Source organism: Eumetopias jubatus, unplaced genomic scaffold, assembly GCF_037043125.1.
Source record: "Eumetopias jubatus isolate StellerSeaLion01/CBP00866 unplaced genomic scaffold, mEumJub1_p1.0 scaffold_7, whole genome shotgun sequence".
Classification (NCBI taxonomy): Eukaryota; Metazoa; Chordata; class Mammalia; order Carnivora; family Otariidae; genus Eumetopias; species Eumetopias jubatus.
In genome coordinates, this window is record NW_028274813.1 from 82830510 (window position 1) to 82848961 (window position 18452).

At 39.8% G+C, this 18452-nt stretch overlaps 1 protein-coding gene and 1 non-coding gene across 2 annotated transcripts in view; one reads left to right on the plus strand and one right to left on the minus strand.

Moving 5' to 3' along the window:
- Window positions 1-3220: 3220 nt before the first annotated feature.
- Window positions 3221-3302, minus strand: TRNAS-GCU (transfer RNA serine (anticodon GCU)). The gene has a single exon. It is a non-coding gene; the product is annotated as a tRNA-Ser (tRNA).
- Window positions 3303-3666: 364 nt separating this feature from the next.
- KNL1 (kinetochore scaffold 1) overlaps window positions 3667-18452 on the plus strand; it is a 59242-nt gene continuing 44456 nt past the window's right edge. Inside the window, exons 1-4 of the mRNA XM_028119575.1 lie at window positions 3667-3770; window positions 14125-14178; window positions 15789-15828; window positions 16953-17012. Of these exons, the coding sequence (XP_027975376.1) occupies window positions 14144-14178; window positions 15789-15828; window positions 16953-17012 (135 nt within the window). The 5' untranslated portion in view covers window positions 3667-3770; window positions 14125-14143. The remainder of the gene's footprint in view (window positions 3771-14124; window positions 14179-15788; window positions 15829-16952; window positions 17013-18452) is intronic.

The following is an 18452-nucleotide window of genomic DNA, read 5'->3' on the forward strand; positions in this document are numbered from 1 at the left end:
GGTGAGGAGCCCTGCAATAGTTCAGGATAGGCCTTGTGAAGACGGACCCTGGTGTTGATGGAGAATGGTTTCCCTGACCTGTGGCTTGTTGACAAATTTCAGGGAGTAATGGAGATCTTTCCAAAGGTAGCAGCCATTCCTCTAGAAGTACCTTGTCCAAGTCTTGCAGTTGCAGCTGTGCCAGTAGATGGCGCCTCTAACTCTTACTGCCTTATTACAAATGTATTTTTCCATTACCAATCCAAGGTGTCCCCAGCCCACCCTGCGTTTTTAAATAATCTGGCATGTTGTTGATTCTTTTGACTCTCTTAGAAAAAGTTACAAGTAAGCACTGTTCTTACAGGTGAAGAGATTATAGCAATGCAAAACACTGGAACTGTCATAGCAAGTATTACTGAAATTTCATATGAAAGAAATCACGAATGAACTAAGCATGAAAACAGGTAAAGAGCTGAAGAACAGAAAAGTGAGCTTCCACTCACAAGCTTGTTTTTTTTTTCTCTAGACACTTCCAGTGCTTTGTATTTTCAGAATTTCTACAGCTGAAGATGTTCCTTTGGGAAAGTAATCCACTCACTTTTATTTGTACAGACTGGATACACTGATAGATCTTACCAGTTTTCCAAAGGAAGTCATCACTGCAAGAAGCAGGCGTAACTCAGAGACACTGCAAGAAGCAGGCATAACTCAGAGAGGTGATGCAGTCTTGTGATGCAGTCTTGCCCAATTGGCCATTTATTTAAATTTTTTTAAAGATTTTATTTATTTATTTTTTTAAAGACTTTATTCATTTATTTGACAGAGAGAGACACAGCGAGAGAGGGAACACAAGCAGGGGGAGTGGGGGAGTGGGGTAGGGAGAAGCAGGGGGAGTGGGGGAGGGAGAAGCAGGCCTCCTGCTCAGCAGGAGGCCTGATGTGGGACTTGATCCCAGGACCCTGGAACCATGACCTGAGCCGAAGGCAGACGCTTAACGACTGAGCCACCCAGGCGCCCGAGATTTTATTTATTTATTTGACAGAGAGAGACACAGTGAGAGAGGGAACACAAGCAGGGGGAGTGGGAGAGGGAGAAGCAGGCTTCCTGCTGAGCAGGGAGCCCGATGCCGGGCTCGATCCCTGCGATCGTGACCTGAGCCGAAGGCACACGCTTAACGACTGAGCCACCCAGGTGGCCCCTGATAGGCCATTTAAATACTGTCTAGCAAATGCTGGGGTAAACCCAGGAGTAACCTAACCAGGAGGAGTGCAAAGCCCCAGAAGCAAGAGAAAGTACGGGAACTAGTTACAAGGAATCTAAGATGGGGCTGCGGGTTGCAGGGCAAAGGGAGACTTTGTTGATGGGGATGATATCTAAGCTAAGATCTGAAGGAGGAACAGGAACCAGGCAGGCAGGGGTGAATGGGAAGGAGGTACAGGGGAGCAGAAACATGTTCCAGGGAGAGGAGTAGGAATAGCATAGGTCTTAGGCGTAGAGAGCAAATCTGAGTTCAGAATAAGTTAAGATCAGTGTGTTCAGGGCACTTTAGAAAAGTCTCAGAGGTTCTTAACTTTTTTTGTGACATAGACCCCTTTGGCAGTCTGGTGAAGTCACTGGGTCCCTTCTCAGAATGTTGTTTTTAAATGCATAAAATTAAGTTTGTTGGAATACAAAGGCAACAATTATGTTGGAATACAGTTATCGAAATAGTTTTAAAATCTGTGATATTAATAATAATATAAAATACTGTATGTACTTCTTTAGGAATGCATAACTTAATGGCAGGTCTAATAACTATTATTTTGAAGTAGTGATGAGCAGGTAATGGGATATAAAAATATGTGATTTCTCTTGGTAACAAAATTACAGTTAAGGTTAATATTACCATAGTTCATTGCTTACCTTTACTGAAGGCAGTACTTTCAATGATAGATTAGTGAAAATAAATATGCACTTTTTCCTCCAACCAAATAACCAATTGAATTCTTATGAATGTGGACTCTAATGGACTCCTTATGAATGTGTGGAACCGGGCTAGAAACCCTTCTTAAGAGCAGGGTGGCAAATGGATTGGAGAGCAAGGCTGAAGACAGGTGCTGGGGCGACCCAAAACTCTCAACACAGAGAGGCGTCAATATCCCCCAAGGGATTTGGATTTACGTGGGGAGGAACCAGTGACACCAGTGGGCAAGGGCTTCTGCCTACTCTCAGTGCTGCAAACCTTGCTGAAGCACCAGCCAGGTGCCAAGTTCTATGGCACTATGCAGTGTGCACAGCCTCGTGGGAGAGAGAACAGGTAAATCATTTCTGCAAGGGATTAATGAGCACTAAATACTAATCTCCAGCACGGTATTGAATGGAGATTAAGACCCAGCAGAGTTCGACAGACTTGAATTACACTGCCCTTTCTTACATAGTTATAGAAGCTGTATAACCTAGGACAAGTTTATCTTCCAGTGTCCTCATTTGTAAAAAGGAGTAATAAAAATGTCTATCATGATCATAGGGTTATGACGAGTTAAAATGATGTAATTCATTGCGGTGCCTGTAGGTAATAAATACTGGATAAACAAAGGTTAAATATGAGTTGAATGAATGTGCCTGATGACCTTTGAAGAGAGGAACCCCTCTATTCTATTTCTGTCCCCTGTGTCTCCCTCTCTGTTTAAATCTAAGAACAGTTTTAACACTTTCTTCCGTGGTAAGGTAGCCATGTTTCAGGTCTTCAGTCTCTGGCTTCTAGATACTGCTAAGTTTCTCCATGTTGTCAACATCTTTTTAATGTTTCCCAGTGTATACTTTTCTTGAGCACATGCAGCCTGCTGGGGGCTGGAAGAGAATCTTGAACACTGTGTCTTATAGTAGCTTTTGCAGTGATAACCTGGTATGTCATAGTAAGGACAGGTATTAAAAACTCCGCGGTAGGGGGTTTATGATAACTGAAGTCCCGCACTCAGAAGCTAGGTTAATTTAACATGGAATTCTATGCACTGTTGTTTACTTCATATAAAAAGATAATAAATGAAGCACACACGTCTTCTGGGATGTTTCTTTCTTTTTTCCCCCCCCCTCTTGTTTATCTGTGACGTTGGAATGCTCCAAAAGCTGTCTTCTAAATACCTCAAGCCAGACATTGACGCTGCCAGAGTAAATCGAGTAGTAAACCGTAACTGGACTAGTCAACTGTTTTCTCTCGTAAATAAATTTACATTGATCTGAGGCAAAAAAAAAAAACTACGGTCGACGAGGATGGGATTCGAACCCACGCGTGCAGAGCACAATGGATTAGCAGTCCATCGCCTTAACCACTCGGCCACCTCGTCCCCGAAGCGTATTGCTTCCTGGTAACTATAGGGAGTAATACTAGGGGGCTGTGACGCAATGTTATGGAAGCCGCCATTTTGTACGGAAGCAAAGATCTGATCATTTTTACAGCAAGTAATCAAAAGAAGATGGCTGCTCCCACGATGTGAAGGATCTACAGTGGAGCGGGACAAAGGAAATTCGATGGAAAATAAGATGGCCTTTAAGGAAATAAAATTGATATACAGACTGGGAGGGAAGTTTGATTAACGGAGTCAGGAAGGGGGTTGCTCCGGAGTCTAAGGGGCGGAGCCGACGCGTAGAGCGGCTTTGCGCATGTGTAACAGCTAGGCGGTTAGATTTGAATACTTCTCTGAGGTAGTCTGGGCGTTGTGAGGTTAGTCGGTGGGCGGCGGCGGGCTCGCTCTCTGAGGAGCGCGCGGACCCCAAACAAGTCTGAGGACCATTTGTCAAGCAGCTGGACTGCGGTGGGTAAAGAGAATGACCCTTTGTTCCAGGCTTCCGGGGCGGTGGGCATTAGGTTTTTTCTGGGCGCTCTGAAGGCTCAGTGGGGGGTCGTGGGGACGCTCCCTCCGCCAGGCGGCCTCCGAAAGCGCTGGGCCCAGAGTAGAAGTTTCTGCCGGGTTGCGGGGCTCTTTGCCCACCTGAGCCTGCACTTTGTGCGCCTTCCTCTTCCCTAGCACTTCTCCCTCCACACCTGAGCCCCTCGGGCCTGCTCGGATTGCCGGTCCGCGGCGCCCCGCCCCGCCATCTTCTGTCAGGGCTCCGGGACTGTGCCTCGCACCCCTTCCCTAGGGGACTCCCGGCGGTTCGTATTTCCGACTCGGTCTTTTTGTAGCTATAACTGAAGTGACAGCGTTGAGTGGTTTTCAGCGCTCGGCTGGTCGCTATTTATTTACTGGCAGCACTAAACCGACATTCGGTTTCCTGCAGTTACAATAACGTTAACAGATAAAGCCAGTATTAGTAAGCCACAAACGAGTTTTGAAAATATCTCCCTGTGTCCATTAGTAGCTCGGAGCTTATTAAAGCCTCTTTTTCTTGCTGCTTATCTCAGTACTGAGTTTAAGGAAAAAAATTCTCAGATATTGCCGATTGCAATTTTAGAGATAAGTTTGTAGAGATATGATGGAGAAAACCAGAGCAGAGCTTACTCTAGCTAGATACTAAGATTGAAGTTTTCACTTCAATTGAATTGGATCAATAGAATTCCTCAGATATTTAGTGGGATCCTTGTCTTGCGCTAGGGCCGGGAACGAATGATTCAGAGTCCCTAATCTGGAGGGATTTTCAGTCCAAAAGAGAGAATAATTAACATTCACAAATAACTATAATACAAGACAATGTAAAGGATTATAGGACTTTGTAAGGTGCTATGGGAGCACAGAAAAAGAGTTTATTTGATGCTTTTGGCCCTGGAGACTAGAGGAGGCTTTGTGGAGAAAGGGGCATTTGAGGTGGAACTTGAAGGGAAGGATGCCTTACAGAGATGAGTCAATGTAAGATTTTGCTAATTAAAGGTTGGGTTCAAAGCAGTATAATTCTCCTTGACTTGATTGGCTGGAAATGTTTACAAGATGACAAATAGATACAAAAATGTTTGGAGTGGTAGTATCAGTGACATGCTTGATGCTGAATAAGAGTATAGTAGAAGATAATCTAGATATTGTTAGTGCTGTCCAGTAAAACTTTCGGTGATAATGGTAATGTTTTATATTTGCACTGTCCAGCATAGTTCCCCATTAGTCACAAATGACAACTGAACACATGAAATGTGGTTATTGTGACTAAAGAACTGAATTTTAAGTTTTATTTCATTTAAATTAAATTTAAATAGCTACTGTATCAGATAGCACAGGTCTAGAGCCTGTTATCAGTGGACACAATGGAATACATTAACCCTAGAAATTGGTAGTGAAATGCAGGAGTAGCCAGAGTCAGAGAGTAAATGTTTCAGGTTTTGCATTTTACGTGGTCACCAGCATGGTCTCTGGTGTATGTTCTTCTTTGTTTTTGTTTTGTTTTGTTTTGTTTTTTCTTTTTTGTTTTGTTTTCTACAACCCATTCAAAATGTAGAACAAAACAAAACAAAACAAAAAACACTCTTAAGGGCCCATTTGGCCCAGGTGCTGTAGTTTGAAGACTTCTGGATTATTTAGACTAGTAATTCCCAAACCTTCTTGGCTCATTGGTGCCCTTAGATCAAAAGAAATAACTAACAGTTCCATTTATTAAGTCATTAGGTCCAAACAACTTAAAAAGTTAAGTTGAAATAAATTTATGTTTTAGTAGCCATTTGAAAAAAATAATATGCATAAATTGGAAGAAAAAATAGTATTTTTATTTTATGCTTAAATAATCACAGTTATTTACTAAATGGCTATGTGCGCCTGTTGAACACTACACAACTTCTCAAATCTTGGAATCATATAGAACACTGCCACCCTCATTTCCAGTATCACATTGATAAAAAGTACTTGCTTCATATCATAACAACTGCCAAAAATCCAGCTTTGCAATAATATATCATCAAACTGAATGTAATACAAATGGGTACTATTTTGAGCTAGTAATCCACACAGTGCCTGACAGATGTCAAAAATTGCTGTTTCTCTCAAAAATTTAAAATATCCCGGGACACTTCTGTGAGTATGCTATAGCACCCCTGGGTGCCAGGTGTACAGATTTAGAACCAATGAATAATTAGTTAATGTGGCAGTGACCAAGAGTTCAACCATAACAGCATTTTACAAGTGAAGTTTAACATGATGATCTGGGGTACCCTATTTCTGTTGACGGTGGAACTTATAGTTGTATAATAAATAGAATTTTTTTAAAAAAAGGAGGATTTCAATAAGCTCTGAATCTCATCACTTACTTAAGTGCCAACTGGTCTGCAGGTTAGACAGGAATGATGTTCAATGACTATTTCAAACAGTGAAGATGTTTAGGTGATCCTGATGTGATAGTATTTAATATTTTTATCTGTGAATTTTGAATACGTCACTGAATTTGGTAATATTCCCAAAAGGAGAAAAACCATGCAAGTCAGTGATTGTAAAGGTAACTTAAAAGATTGTTTCTTAATTACTCATTCAGCAAATATTTATTGAGCTCCTATTATTTACAAAGCATGTGCTAGTTTCTTAGAATGTAACAGTGAGCATAAGAGACACCAGGCTTATTCACATAGAATTTATTGTTGGGGCACGGTAGTTTGGGGAAATACTAGGGATAATTGATTTACATAACAGACTTTTAAATTGCAGTTGTGGTAATGCTACAAAAGAGACATACACCGTGCTACAGAGTGCTTTTCTTGGCTTTTTTTTTTGCCAAGAGAGAATAGCAAATATAAATTCAGTGGCTTGGGAAAGAGCTTGTGTGTACAGGAATAAAAGTGCCAGTGTGGCTAGAATAGCGAGGAAGACAGTGGCATGAAATGAAGTGTGAAGTCTGAAAGGCAAGTGGAGACCCAGGTCTTGGAGAGCTTTATAAGTCCTGGTGAAGAGTTTATTCTCATTACCACGGGAAGCCATTGGAAGCCATTAAAGGGTTTTAAGTATGGAGTCTCTTAAACGTAACTTACGTTTAAGAAGATAACTGTAGAGAATGTAGAGAAGGGAGTATGGAGGATAAGAGTGAAAGTAGGGAGACCATTGAGGTGAATATTGCAATAGTTTACGTGAGAGATAATAAGCTTGAAACTATGATGGAGGCACTGAAGATAGTGAATGCATTTGGGATAAATATTGGAAATAGAACTACTAAGATTTGGGGATGAACAGAATTGGAAATAGGTGTCAGACCTGTTTAATCTCAGAGGGAAATGTTCAAAGTTTCACTGTTAAGTTGATGTTTGCTGTTGGTTTTTTAAAATTTTTTTAATTTTATTTTAATTTTTTAAATTTTATTTTATTTAAATTCAATTAATTAACATAGAGTGTATTATTAGTTTCAGAGGTAGAGTTCGGTGATTCATCAGTTGTATATAACACCCAGTGCTCATTATCTCACGTGCCCTACTTAATGCCTGTCACCCAGTTACCCTATCCCCCCATCCTCCTCCCCTCCAGCAACCCTCAGTTTGTATCCTATGGTTAAGAGTCTCTTATGGTTTGTCTCCCTCTCTGATTTTGTCTTGTTTTATTTTTCCCTCCGTTCCCCTATGCTCCTCTGTTTTGTTTCTTAAATTCCACGTGAGTGAAATCATATAATTGTCCAATTGACTTATTTCACTTAGCATAATACCCTCTAGTTCCATCCACATCATTCCAAATGGCAAGATTTTTTTTTGATGGCTGAGTAATATTCCATTGTGTGTGTGTGTGTGTGTGTGTGTGTGTGTGTGTACCACATCTTCTTTATCCATTCATCTGTTGGTGGACATCTGGGATCTTTCCATAGTTTGGCTATTATGGACATTGCTGCTATAAACTTTGGGGTGCAGGTGCCCCTTCAGATCACTACATTTGTATCTTTGGGTTAGATACCTAGTAGTGCAATTGCTGGGTTGTAGAGTAGCTCTATTTTTAACTTTTTGAGGAACCTCCATACTGTTTTCTAGAGTGGCTGTACCAGCTTGCATTCCCACCAGCAGTGTAAGAGGGTTCCCCTTTCTCCACATCCTTGCCAACATTTGTTGTTTCCTGACTTGTCAATTTTAGCCATTCTGACTGGTGTGAGGTGGTATCTCATCATGGTTTTGATTTGTATTTCCCTGATGATGAATAATGTTGAGCATTTTTTCATGTGTCTACTGGCCATTTGGATGTCTTCTTTGGAGAAATGTCTGTTCATATCTTCTACCCATTTCTTGATGGTATTTTTTCTTTTTTGGGTATTGAGTTTGATAAGTTCTTAATAGATTTTGGATACTAGCCCTTTATCTGATAAGACATTTGCAAATATCTTCTCCCATTCTGTTGGTTGTTTTTTGGTTTTGTCGACTATTTCCTTTCCTGTGCAAAGACTTTTTATCTTGATGAAGTCCCAATAGTTCATTTTTCCCCTTGCTTCCCTTGCCTTTGGAGATGTGTCTAGCAAGAAGTCGCTGCAGCTGAGGTCAAAGAGGTTGCTGCCTGTGTTCTCTAGGATTTTGATGGATTCCTGTCTCACATTTGGGTCTTTCATCCATTTTGAGTCTATTTTTGTGTTTGGTGTGAGGAAATGGTCCAATTTCATTCTTCATGTAGCTGTCCAATTTTCCCAACACCATTTGTTGAAGAGACTTGTCTTTTCTCCATTGGAAATTCTTTCCTGCTCTGTTGAAGATTAGTTGACCGTAGAGTTCAGGGTCCATTTCTGGGCTCTCTATTCTGTTCCATTGATCTGTGTGTCTGTTTTTGTGCCAGTACCATACTGTCTTGATGATTACAGCTTTGTAATAGAGCTTGAAGGCTGGAATTGTGATGCCTCCAGCTTTGGTTTTCTTTTTCAGCATTCCTTTGGCTATTTTATGATTCCATACAAATTTTAGGATTATTTGTTCCAGCTCTGTGACAAATGTTGGTGGTATTTTGATAGGGATTGCACTGAATGTATAGATCGCTCTGGGTAGCATTGACATCTTCACAGTATTTGTTCTTCCATTCCATGAGTATGGAACATTTTTCCGTTTCTTTGTGTTCCTCAATTTCTTTCATGAGTGTTCTGTAGCTTTCAGAGTATAGATCCTTTGCCTCTTTGGTTAGGTTTATTCCTAGGTATCTTACGGTTTTTGGTGCAATTGTTTTGTTGTTGTTGTTTTTTGAAAGATTATTTATTTATTTGACAGAGAGAGACACAGAGAGAGAGGGAACACAGCAGGGGGAGTGGGAGAGGGAAACGTAGGCTTCCCGCAGAGCAGGGAGCCCGACTCGGGGCGCAATCCCAGGACCCTGGGATCATGACCTGAACCGAAGGCAGACGCTTAACGACTGAACACCTGGGCGCCCCTTTTTGGTGCAATTGTAAATGGGATCAATTCCTTAATTTCTCTTTCCCTGTGTCATTCTTAGTGCATAGAAATGCAACTGATTTCTGTGCATTGATTTTATATCCTGCCATGTTGCTGAATTCCTGTATGAGTTCTAGCAATTTTGGGGTGGAGTCTTTTGGGTTTTCCACATAGAGTATCATGTCACCTACAAAGAGTGAGAGTTTGACTTCTTCCTTGCCGATTCAGATACATTTTATTTCTTTATGTTGTCTGATTGCTGAGGCTAGGACAACAGTGGTGAGAGTGGACAGGCGTGTCATGTTCCTGACCTTAGGAAAAAAGCTCTCAGTTTTTCCCCGTTGAGAACGATACTTGCTGTGTGCTTTTTGTATATGGCTTTTATGCTATTGAGCCATGTTCCTTTTATTCTTACACTGTGGAGAGTTTTAATCAAGAACAGATGCTGTACTTTGTCAAATGCTTTTTCTGCATCTATTGAGAGGATTCTGTGGTTTTTGTTCTTTCTTTTATTATTGTGTATATCACATTGATTAATTTGTGGATGTTGAACCAACCTTGCAGCCCAGGAATAAATCCCATTTGGTTGTGGTGAATAATCCTTTTAATGTACTGTTGGATCCTATTGGCTAGTATCTTGGTGAGAATTTTGGCATCCATGCTCATCAGGCTATTGGTCTGTAATTCTCCCTTTTGGTGGGGTCTTTGTCTGGTTTTGGGATGAAGGTAATGCTGGCCTCATAGAGTTTGGAAGTTTTCCTTTCATTTCTGTTTTTTGAAGCAACATCAGAAGAATAGGTATTAATTCTTCTTTAAATGTTTGGTAGAATTCCCCTGGGAAGCCATGTGGCCCTGGCTCTTGTTTGTTGGGAGATTTTTGATTACTGCTTCAATTTCCTTGCTGGTTATGGGTCTGTTCAGGTTTTCTATTTCTTCCTGGTTCAGTTTTGGTAGTTTATACGTCTCTAGGAATGCATCCATTTCTTCCAGATTGTCTAATTTGTTGGCATATAGTTGCTCATAATATGTTCTTATAATTGTAGTTCTTCGGTGTTGTGATCTCTTCTCTTTCATTCATGATTTATTTGGGTGCTTTCTCTTTTCTTTTTGGTAAGTCTGGCCATGGGTTTATCAATCTTATTAATTTTTTCAAAGAACCAGCTCCTATTTTCGTTGATCTGTTCTACTGTTCTTTTGGTTTCTGTTTCATTGATTTCTGCTCTAATCTTTATTATTTCTCTTCTCCTGCTAGGTTTAGGCTTTATTTGCTATTCTTTCTCCAGCTCGTTTAGGTGTAGGGTTAGGTTACGTATTTGAGACCTTTCTTATTTCTTGAGAAAGGCTTGTTGTGCTGTATACGTCCCTCTTAGGACTGCCTTTGCTGCATCCCAAAGATTTTGAACAGTTGTGTTTTCATTTTCATTTGTTTCCATGAATTTTTAAAATTTTTCTTTAATTTCCTGGTTGACCCATTCATTCTTTAGTAGGATGCTCTTTAGCCTCCATGTATGTGATGATCCCAGTCTTTTGGTACCGGTTGAGATCTGATTTTTTGACCCAGGATGTGATCTATTCTGGAGAATGTTCCATGTGCCCTCGAGAAGAATGTGTATTTTGTTGCTTTGGGATGGAATGTTCTGAATATATGTGTGAAGTTCATCTGGTCCAGTGTGTTGTTCAAAGCCCTTATTTCCTTATCAATCTTCTGTTTAGATGATCTGTCCATTGCTTCACTATTATATGTCCAAGTATTGACCATTTTTATTGATCTTTAGGGAGGTTCTCTGTGCCTCCTGGACTTGAATGCCTCTTTCCTTCCCCAGATTAGGGAAGTTCTCAGCTATGATTTGCTCCAGTATACCTTCTGCCCTCTTTCTCTTTCTTCGTCTTCTGGGATCCTAATTATTCTAATATTGTTTCGCTTTATGGTATCACTTATCTCTCGAATTCTCCCCTCGTGTTCCAGTAGTTGTTTATCTCTCTTTTTCTCAGCTTCTTTATTCTCCATTGTTTGGTCTTCTATATCACTAATTCTTTCTTCTGCCTCATTTATCCTAGCCGTTAGAGCCTCCATTTTTTATTGCTTCTCAGTAATAGCTTTTTTTATTTTGTCTTGGTTAGATTTTAGTTCTTTTATTTCTCCAGAAGGGAGTCTCTAGTGTCTTCTATGCTTTTTTCAAACCCAGCTAGTATCTTTATAATCGTTATTCTGAACTCTAGTTCCAACATCTTACTAATGTCCATACTGATTAGGTCCCTGGCAGTCAGTACTGCCTCTTGTTCTCTTTTTTGAGGTGTTTTTCCATCTTGTAATTCTGTCCAGAGAAGAAAAGATGAACGAGAGAACAAAATACTAATATGGCAACAACAAGCCCAGAGAAATATACACTAAACAAATCAGAAGAGACCCGAAACCAGAAAAAAAGAAGAAGAAAAGAGAGAATATAATTGAATAAGTGAGCAGAATAGAGCAATACATTGGATTCTGTGTGTATTTTGGTCTGTTTTTTTTTGGAAAATTAGATCCCAAAATTGTAAATAAAGAAAAACTTATATATACAAAAATAAATACAATGGAAGGATAGAATATAACTGTAAAAATGGAAATTAAAAGACAAGAAAAAACAAAAGAGAAAGAAGGAAAGCAACAACAAAAAGGAAGGGATATAAACAGGTGAACAGAACAAGGCAATACATTATCTCCTGAGTGTATTTTGGTAGGATTGTTAGAGGAAACTACATCTAAAAATTGTAAAGTACGAAAAACTTATGTATACAATTAAATTAAATAAAAAAAATAAAATTAAATACATTGAAAGGATATAGTGTAACTGTAAAATGGAAATTTAAAAAGACTTTAACAAAACAAAACAAAAACAAAAGGAAGAAGAAAACGAGAGAATATGATCAGGTGGGCAAATAGAACAGAGCCATACACTAGATTTTGGGTGTATTTTGGTCTTTTAGAAGAAATTGCATCCCAAAATTTTAAAGAAAGGAAAACTTTTATATATATATATATATTATATGTACACACAGATACAAAATAAGATACACACATATAAAATAAAATGAAATACAATGAAAGGATAGAATGTGACTGTAAAAACGAAAATTAAAGATTTTAAAAGGAGTTGATAAAAAATTGGTTGAAAAAAGAAATAAAATTTTTTTTAAAAAGAAAGAAAATTTAAAAAATCAAAATTTAAAGACTAAAGAATCATGGGGGGAAAGCCATGATTTCTTTGTGCTGGAGTTTTGCAGTTCTCATTGATCAGTAAACTTGGTCTTGGCTGGATATTCTTGCTGATCTTTTGGGAGAGGGGCTTATTGAGTTGATTCTCAAGTGTCTTTGCCACAGGCAGAATTGTACCACCCCTGCCAGGTGCCGGGCTAAGTAATCCGCTCCTCTTTGCTCTCTCTGGCTTTTGTTCCCTGAAGGCTTTCCACGCAGCTTTAGAAGATGAAAATGAAAATGGCAGCTTTTCAGTCTCCAGCCCCAGGGCGGAAGACTCCGGGCCCCGCTTCTCAGTGAGGCCTCAGAGAAAAACAATCACTCCTCTCTCCCTGGTCTCCGGCCGCACTCAGTGCTCACCTGGCCTGTGACCGAGCATCTCTATCTCAGGCACACGACCCCGTTTTGAGAGACCAAACCCATCAGACTCCTGTGGTGTGCTCTCTCGCCACTCCTCCCAAGGGAGGAAGGGGGATCTTTCCAGTTCTTCTGCAAGCAGGGGCCTGACTGTGCCATGGATCCTGGTTTATGGCAACCCCGAGCTGAGAGCCCACTCTTCGGCTCACTGATTGCAGCCAGCTTCCCCACTCCGATGCCTGGGAACTCTGCCACACTCAGGCACCCCTGGTCTTCCTGTGACCCTGAGGATCCTGAGACCACACTGCCCCAGCTAGGATTCCATCCCCGCTTAGCAGCCTAAGGGACGTCCCTCACCAGAGCAGACTTCTAGAAGTTCCGATTTTGTGCTCCGCTGCTATATCACTTGCAGGTAGCCTGTTGAGGGAGGCTCCCCGCCCCATGGTCTACCCTCCCATATATTGCCTTGGATTCACTTCTCCGCACCTCCTACCTTGCAGAAAGTGGTCACTTTTCTATTTGTAGAGTTGCAGCTATTATTTTCTTCAATCTCTGATTGAGTTCGCAGGTGTTCAGAATTCAGCTTTCTAGCTGAATTCCTGGGACCAGAGGAAATTAAGGTCTCCTACTCCTCTGCCATCTTGAACTCTCACAATCAGCTACACTCTTTTAAATGTTATTTTTATGTCTTAAAGTTTTTTTGCTGAGTACTTATAGTTGAATTTTCATAACACAAATATGTATATTATGCACATCCAGTGTATTTTTTTTTAAAGATTTATTTATTTGAGAGAGTGAAAATGAGAGAGAGAGTGCATGAGATGGGAGAGGGTTAGAGGGAGAAGCAGGCTCCTCGCTGAGCAGGGAGCCCGATGCCGGACTCGATCCATGACCTGAGCCGAAGGCAGTTGCTTAACCAACTGAGCCACCCAGACGCTCCTCCAGTGTATTTTGAAACCTAATTGATTTCACTGTGGGATTAAATTATTATATAATCCATAAATTCTTATAAACTAGGTCAAATTTTTTTGAACCGTTAATGCCCTTATCATCCCAATCAGTCACTGATTTTTATCTTGAATATGAGAATTTTCCAGAAGTATTAATTATAATGGAGTACTTTAAACTCAAAATTTCTCATGTTTTATAGCCCCATAGCGTAGCTTTTTCTTCCCTTTTTTCGGTCTTCCCCCAGAAAGTAATCCTGAAGTTACAACTTTGCTATTAATCTCTTCATAGTTTTTAACTTCTTTTCTTTCTCACCTTTTCTAATGTTGTGTGTTTTTTACAGAAAAAGGTTTTCTTCAAAAATGGATGGGATGTCTTCAGAGGCTAATGAAGAAAAGTAAGTTCATGTAGTATAGCTAAAAATGTTAAACTCTTTATCAGAGAAAGATACTTTTCTTATGGATAAGACCTATTGATAACTTCTGAAATCTTTTTCCATTCTGTTCCAGGGAAAAGAAATAAATGTTACAAAGTCATAGATCTCTTTGCCATATCTTTGTGTTTATATATCTAGAATCAAAACTAAGAGGGACTTTAGAGACCACCTCCCATCCCTTCAATTTAAGGATGGGAAAATTGGGGTGCCTGGGTGGCTCAGTTGGTTAAGTGACTGCCTTTGGCTCAGGTCATGATCCTGGAGTCCCAGGATCGAGTCCTACATCAGGCTCCCTGCTCAGTAGGGAGCCTGCTTTTCCCTCCGACCCTCCCCCTTCTCATGTTCTCTCTCTCTCACTCTGTCACTCTCTGAAATAAATAAATAAAATCTTAAAAAAAAGAAAAGGATGGGAAAATTGGGGAAAATATTAAAAACATAAATAAGGATGGGAAAATTGAGGCCCAAGGAAATGAAAAGATTCTAAAATTGGCGTCACAAACTGTGATGGTGGCCTATTTATAGTCTACAGATTTTTCCCCCCTAAACAATGTTTTTAAATTTTGAATTAGTTGCTAAAATTTTCTATGAAAAATCAAGTGCAGGGGCACCTGGGTGGCTCAGTCTGTTGAGCGTCCAACTCTTGATTTTGGCTCAGGGCATGATCTCTGGGTCATGAGATCAAGCCCCGCGTGGGGCTCCGTGCTCAGTGCAGAGTCTGTTTGAGATTCTCTCTCTCCCTCTGCTCCTCTTGCTGCTTGTGCAAGCTCTCTCTCTATTTCTCTCTAAAATAAATAAAAGCTTGGGGCGCCCAGGTGGCTCAGTTGTTGGGCGTCTGCCTTCGGCTAGGGTCATGATCCCAGGGTCCTGGAATCGGGCCCCGCATCGGGCTCCCTGCTCAGCGGGAGGCCTGCTTCTCCCTCTCCCACTCCCTCTGCTTGTGTTCCCTCTCTCGCTGTATCTCTCTCTGACAAATAGATAAAATCTTTTAAAAAAATTAAAAAATAAATAAAATCTTAAAAAAAAGAAGAAGAAAGAAAAAGAAAAATTGAGTGTAGCAACACTGGGCTCATGTTCTTATGGTAAAGGCTAACCTGATCAGAATAAGGACTGTGACCATTATACTAAGTATAAGTATTATACTAAGTAATAATACTCCATTATCATCTCAACACCACCTATTTTCCTTGTATCTACTAACTGATCTGTTTGGCCACCATAGGCATTTGAATTTTCAAAACCTGATTTAAAAATCACACAGTAGTAAAACCAGAGCTAGAGTATCTTGATTTATGACCTATTTATCTTAAAATTGTACCTCTGTAAACATGGTACATTATGTTGTGCAGATTGTTTTGCAGGCGATATTCTTAAGAGTATACAATATGTATTTTAAAACACTGACCTTCTAAATACTGACTTTAATGTCTTATAAATTTTGCTAAGTAAAAGTGATACCATGTGTTAAGTGAAAGTGATGGCCAATTTAAAAGCATGTAAAAGGTGCTGTGATGATGGCTTTTGGAAATTTAGTCTTTTACCAATGTGTCTATAAATTTTTTTTCCTTTTTCAGTGACAATATGGACAGACCTGTTAGAAGACGACATTCCTCAGTAAGAAACATTACGTTAATAATTGTTACCTTTGGGGCGCCTGGGTGGCTCGGTCAGTTAAGCGGCTGCCTTCGGCTCAGGTCATGATCCCAGTGTCCTGCGGTCGAGTCCCACGTTGGGCTCCCTGCTCAGCAGAGAGCCTGCTTCTCCCTCTCCCTCTGCCTGCCACTCTGCCTACTTGTGCTCTTTCTCTATCTCTGTTAAATAAATAAATAAAAATCTTAAAAAATAATAATGATTACCTTTTATTGAATGATGACTGTATGTCGCAGTAATTTTGACTATAACATGACCATCCCACTTCCACTGGCTCCTGTTGCTCTCTGGATACTCAAATATTTACCTGCTTACACAATTCTGTAAATATACTAAAATTTGTATTTTATGAATTTCATGGTAATTTTATGAATTGTATGCCATGTAAATTATACGTTAATAAAGTTTAAGAATATCTTTAAATAGTATAGTAATACACAAAAAATCCAACTCAAACTGATTTAAGCACAAATTTTATTGGGTTTTGAAATTGAAAAATCCAAATATAGGGATGACTTTTGGCACAACATAACTGACCAGGGGTTCCAATAATATCACCAATATTAGGATTTTTCTCTCACTTTTCTACTCTGACTGCTTCCTCTGGGTAATCTCCATTTTACGGAGAGGCCCTCTCCCCATGATTACTACAGTACCTCTAGCTCTCCCAACTGCTAAATGAAAAGGTGTCTGAAATAGATTTAGGATTTAGGATTGAATCATATTGGCTTGACTGTCTTGTTATGGATCAAGTCCTCCTTCCTGAACCACTCACTGTTGATAAGAGAATATCATTTGCATATTGTTCTAGACCAGGGCTACATGTTGTGCCCTAGGGTTGGGGTGGAGCTTCACCCAGACCACAGGGGATGAGAGTAGGCAAAATAATTGAGGAAGGTGGGCAGTAGAAGGAAATAGATACCAGATATTTAAACCAGCCACAAGATACAGCACTGAAGAGTACGAATTTGAGGAGTTTTAGAGGTTTTCACAAAAATTTTAACATCTCTACCTTTCTCCTATGGTGGAATTTGAACTGATTATTAATATTAATACCAGATTTTCTTGAATAATTCTAATTCTTCTAGATTTTGAAGCCCCCAAGGAGTCCTCTTCAGGACCTCAGAGGTGGGAATGAAATAGTTCAGGTAAGTCTCTAATGCAAATGCTTTATAGATGACTATTTTCAGTGATAATTTTAATAGGAACTTTATTAGCTATATGAAGAGAGAACATCATAAATGATTTCTAGTTGAATGTGTACAAGTGAGCATCCAGTGGCTATCAGATTAAAATCCGAACTCTTGAGTACGCTGGCACTCTTAATTTTTAAGTCCAGTTTACTTTTCCAGCCTTTCTTGCCACTCTCACACATGTATCTCACCATTGCTTACTATTCTGCAAACATGACACAAACTGTCAAGCCTGCAAGAATTTACATGAAATATCTCCTCTATTTAGATGATTAGTCCTTCATTCTTCTTTGTCCTCCCAACATTCTATTAAAAAATTTTTTTGGAACATTCTGAAAAGTAGCAGGAATTTTATAATGAATGCTCATATAATCATCACTTAGATTCTTTAATTAATATTTTATCATACTTGCTTTATTGTAAGTCTATAGCCCTCATTATTTGGTAATTCCTACTTTCCTTTAAGACTCAACTTCGATATTGCTTCTCTCAGAAAATCATCCCTCAATACCTTCCATTATAATTGTTTGCTAATGTCCATTCTAAATTGAGAACTCCCTGAGGGTGGGAACTTTATCATGTGTTTTTTCAACTTATTGTGCCTGATATAGTTGAATTTCAGTACATTTTGTTGATTGATGAAATGCATATAGTTTTGGAGACCATATAATTCTGAATGCACACTCTACTCTGGCTTCCCTAATCTTTCTATTTCTCAAATGCCTCAAGCTTTTTCCTGTTTCAAGGCCTCTGCACACATTCTACCTAGAATGCTTTCTCTCTACCCAGCTCTTCATCTGACTGATTTTTAACTAATCCTTCAGGTCTCAAATATACTTCCTCAAAGAAATCTTCCTGATTCTTAGGCTAGATTAGTTTTGTTTTTTTTTTATTTATTTATTTATTTATTTTTTTTTTTAAGATTTTATTTATTCATGACAGACAGAGAGAGAGAGAGAGAGAAGCAGAGGGAGAAGCAGACTCCCAAGGAGCAGGGAGCCCGATGCGGGACTCGATCCCGGGACCCCGGGATCATGACCCGAGCCGAAGGCAGAGGCCCAACCATCTGAGCCACCCAGGCGCCCTGTTTTTTTTTTAAACATAGTTTTCCTATATAACACTCATCACACTTTGAATTTTATATTTGTATAGATTTTTTTGTTTTTATGTCTATGTTAGCATTAATACAATAGAGTAGGGAATCATTTGTTTCCTTTACCACTATTTTTCCATCACTCAGCACAGGACCTTTTGCATGTGTGTGTGTGTGTGTGTGTTTTAAAAATGTAATGAGGGGCGCCCGGGTGGCTCAGTCATTAAGCGTCTGCCTTCAGCCCAGGTCATGATCCCAGGGTCCTGGGATTGAGCCCCATATCGGGCTCCTTGCTCAGCGGG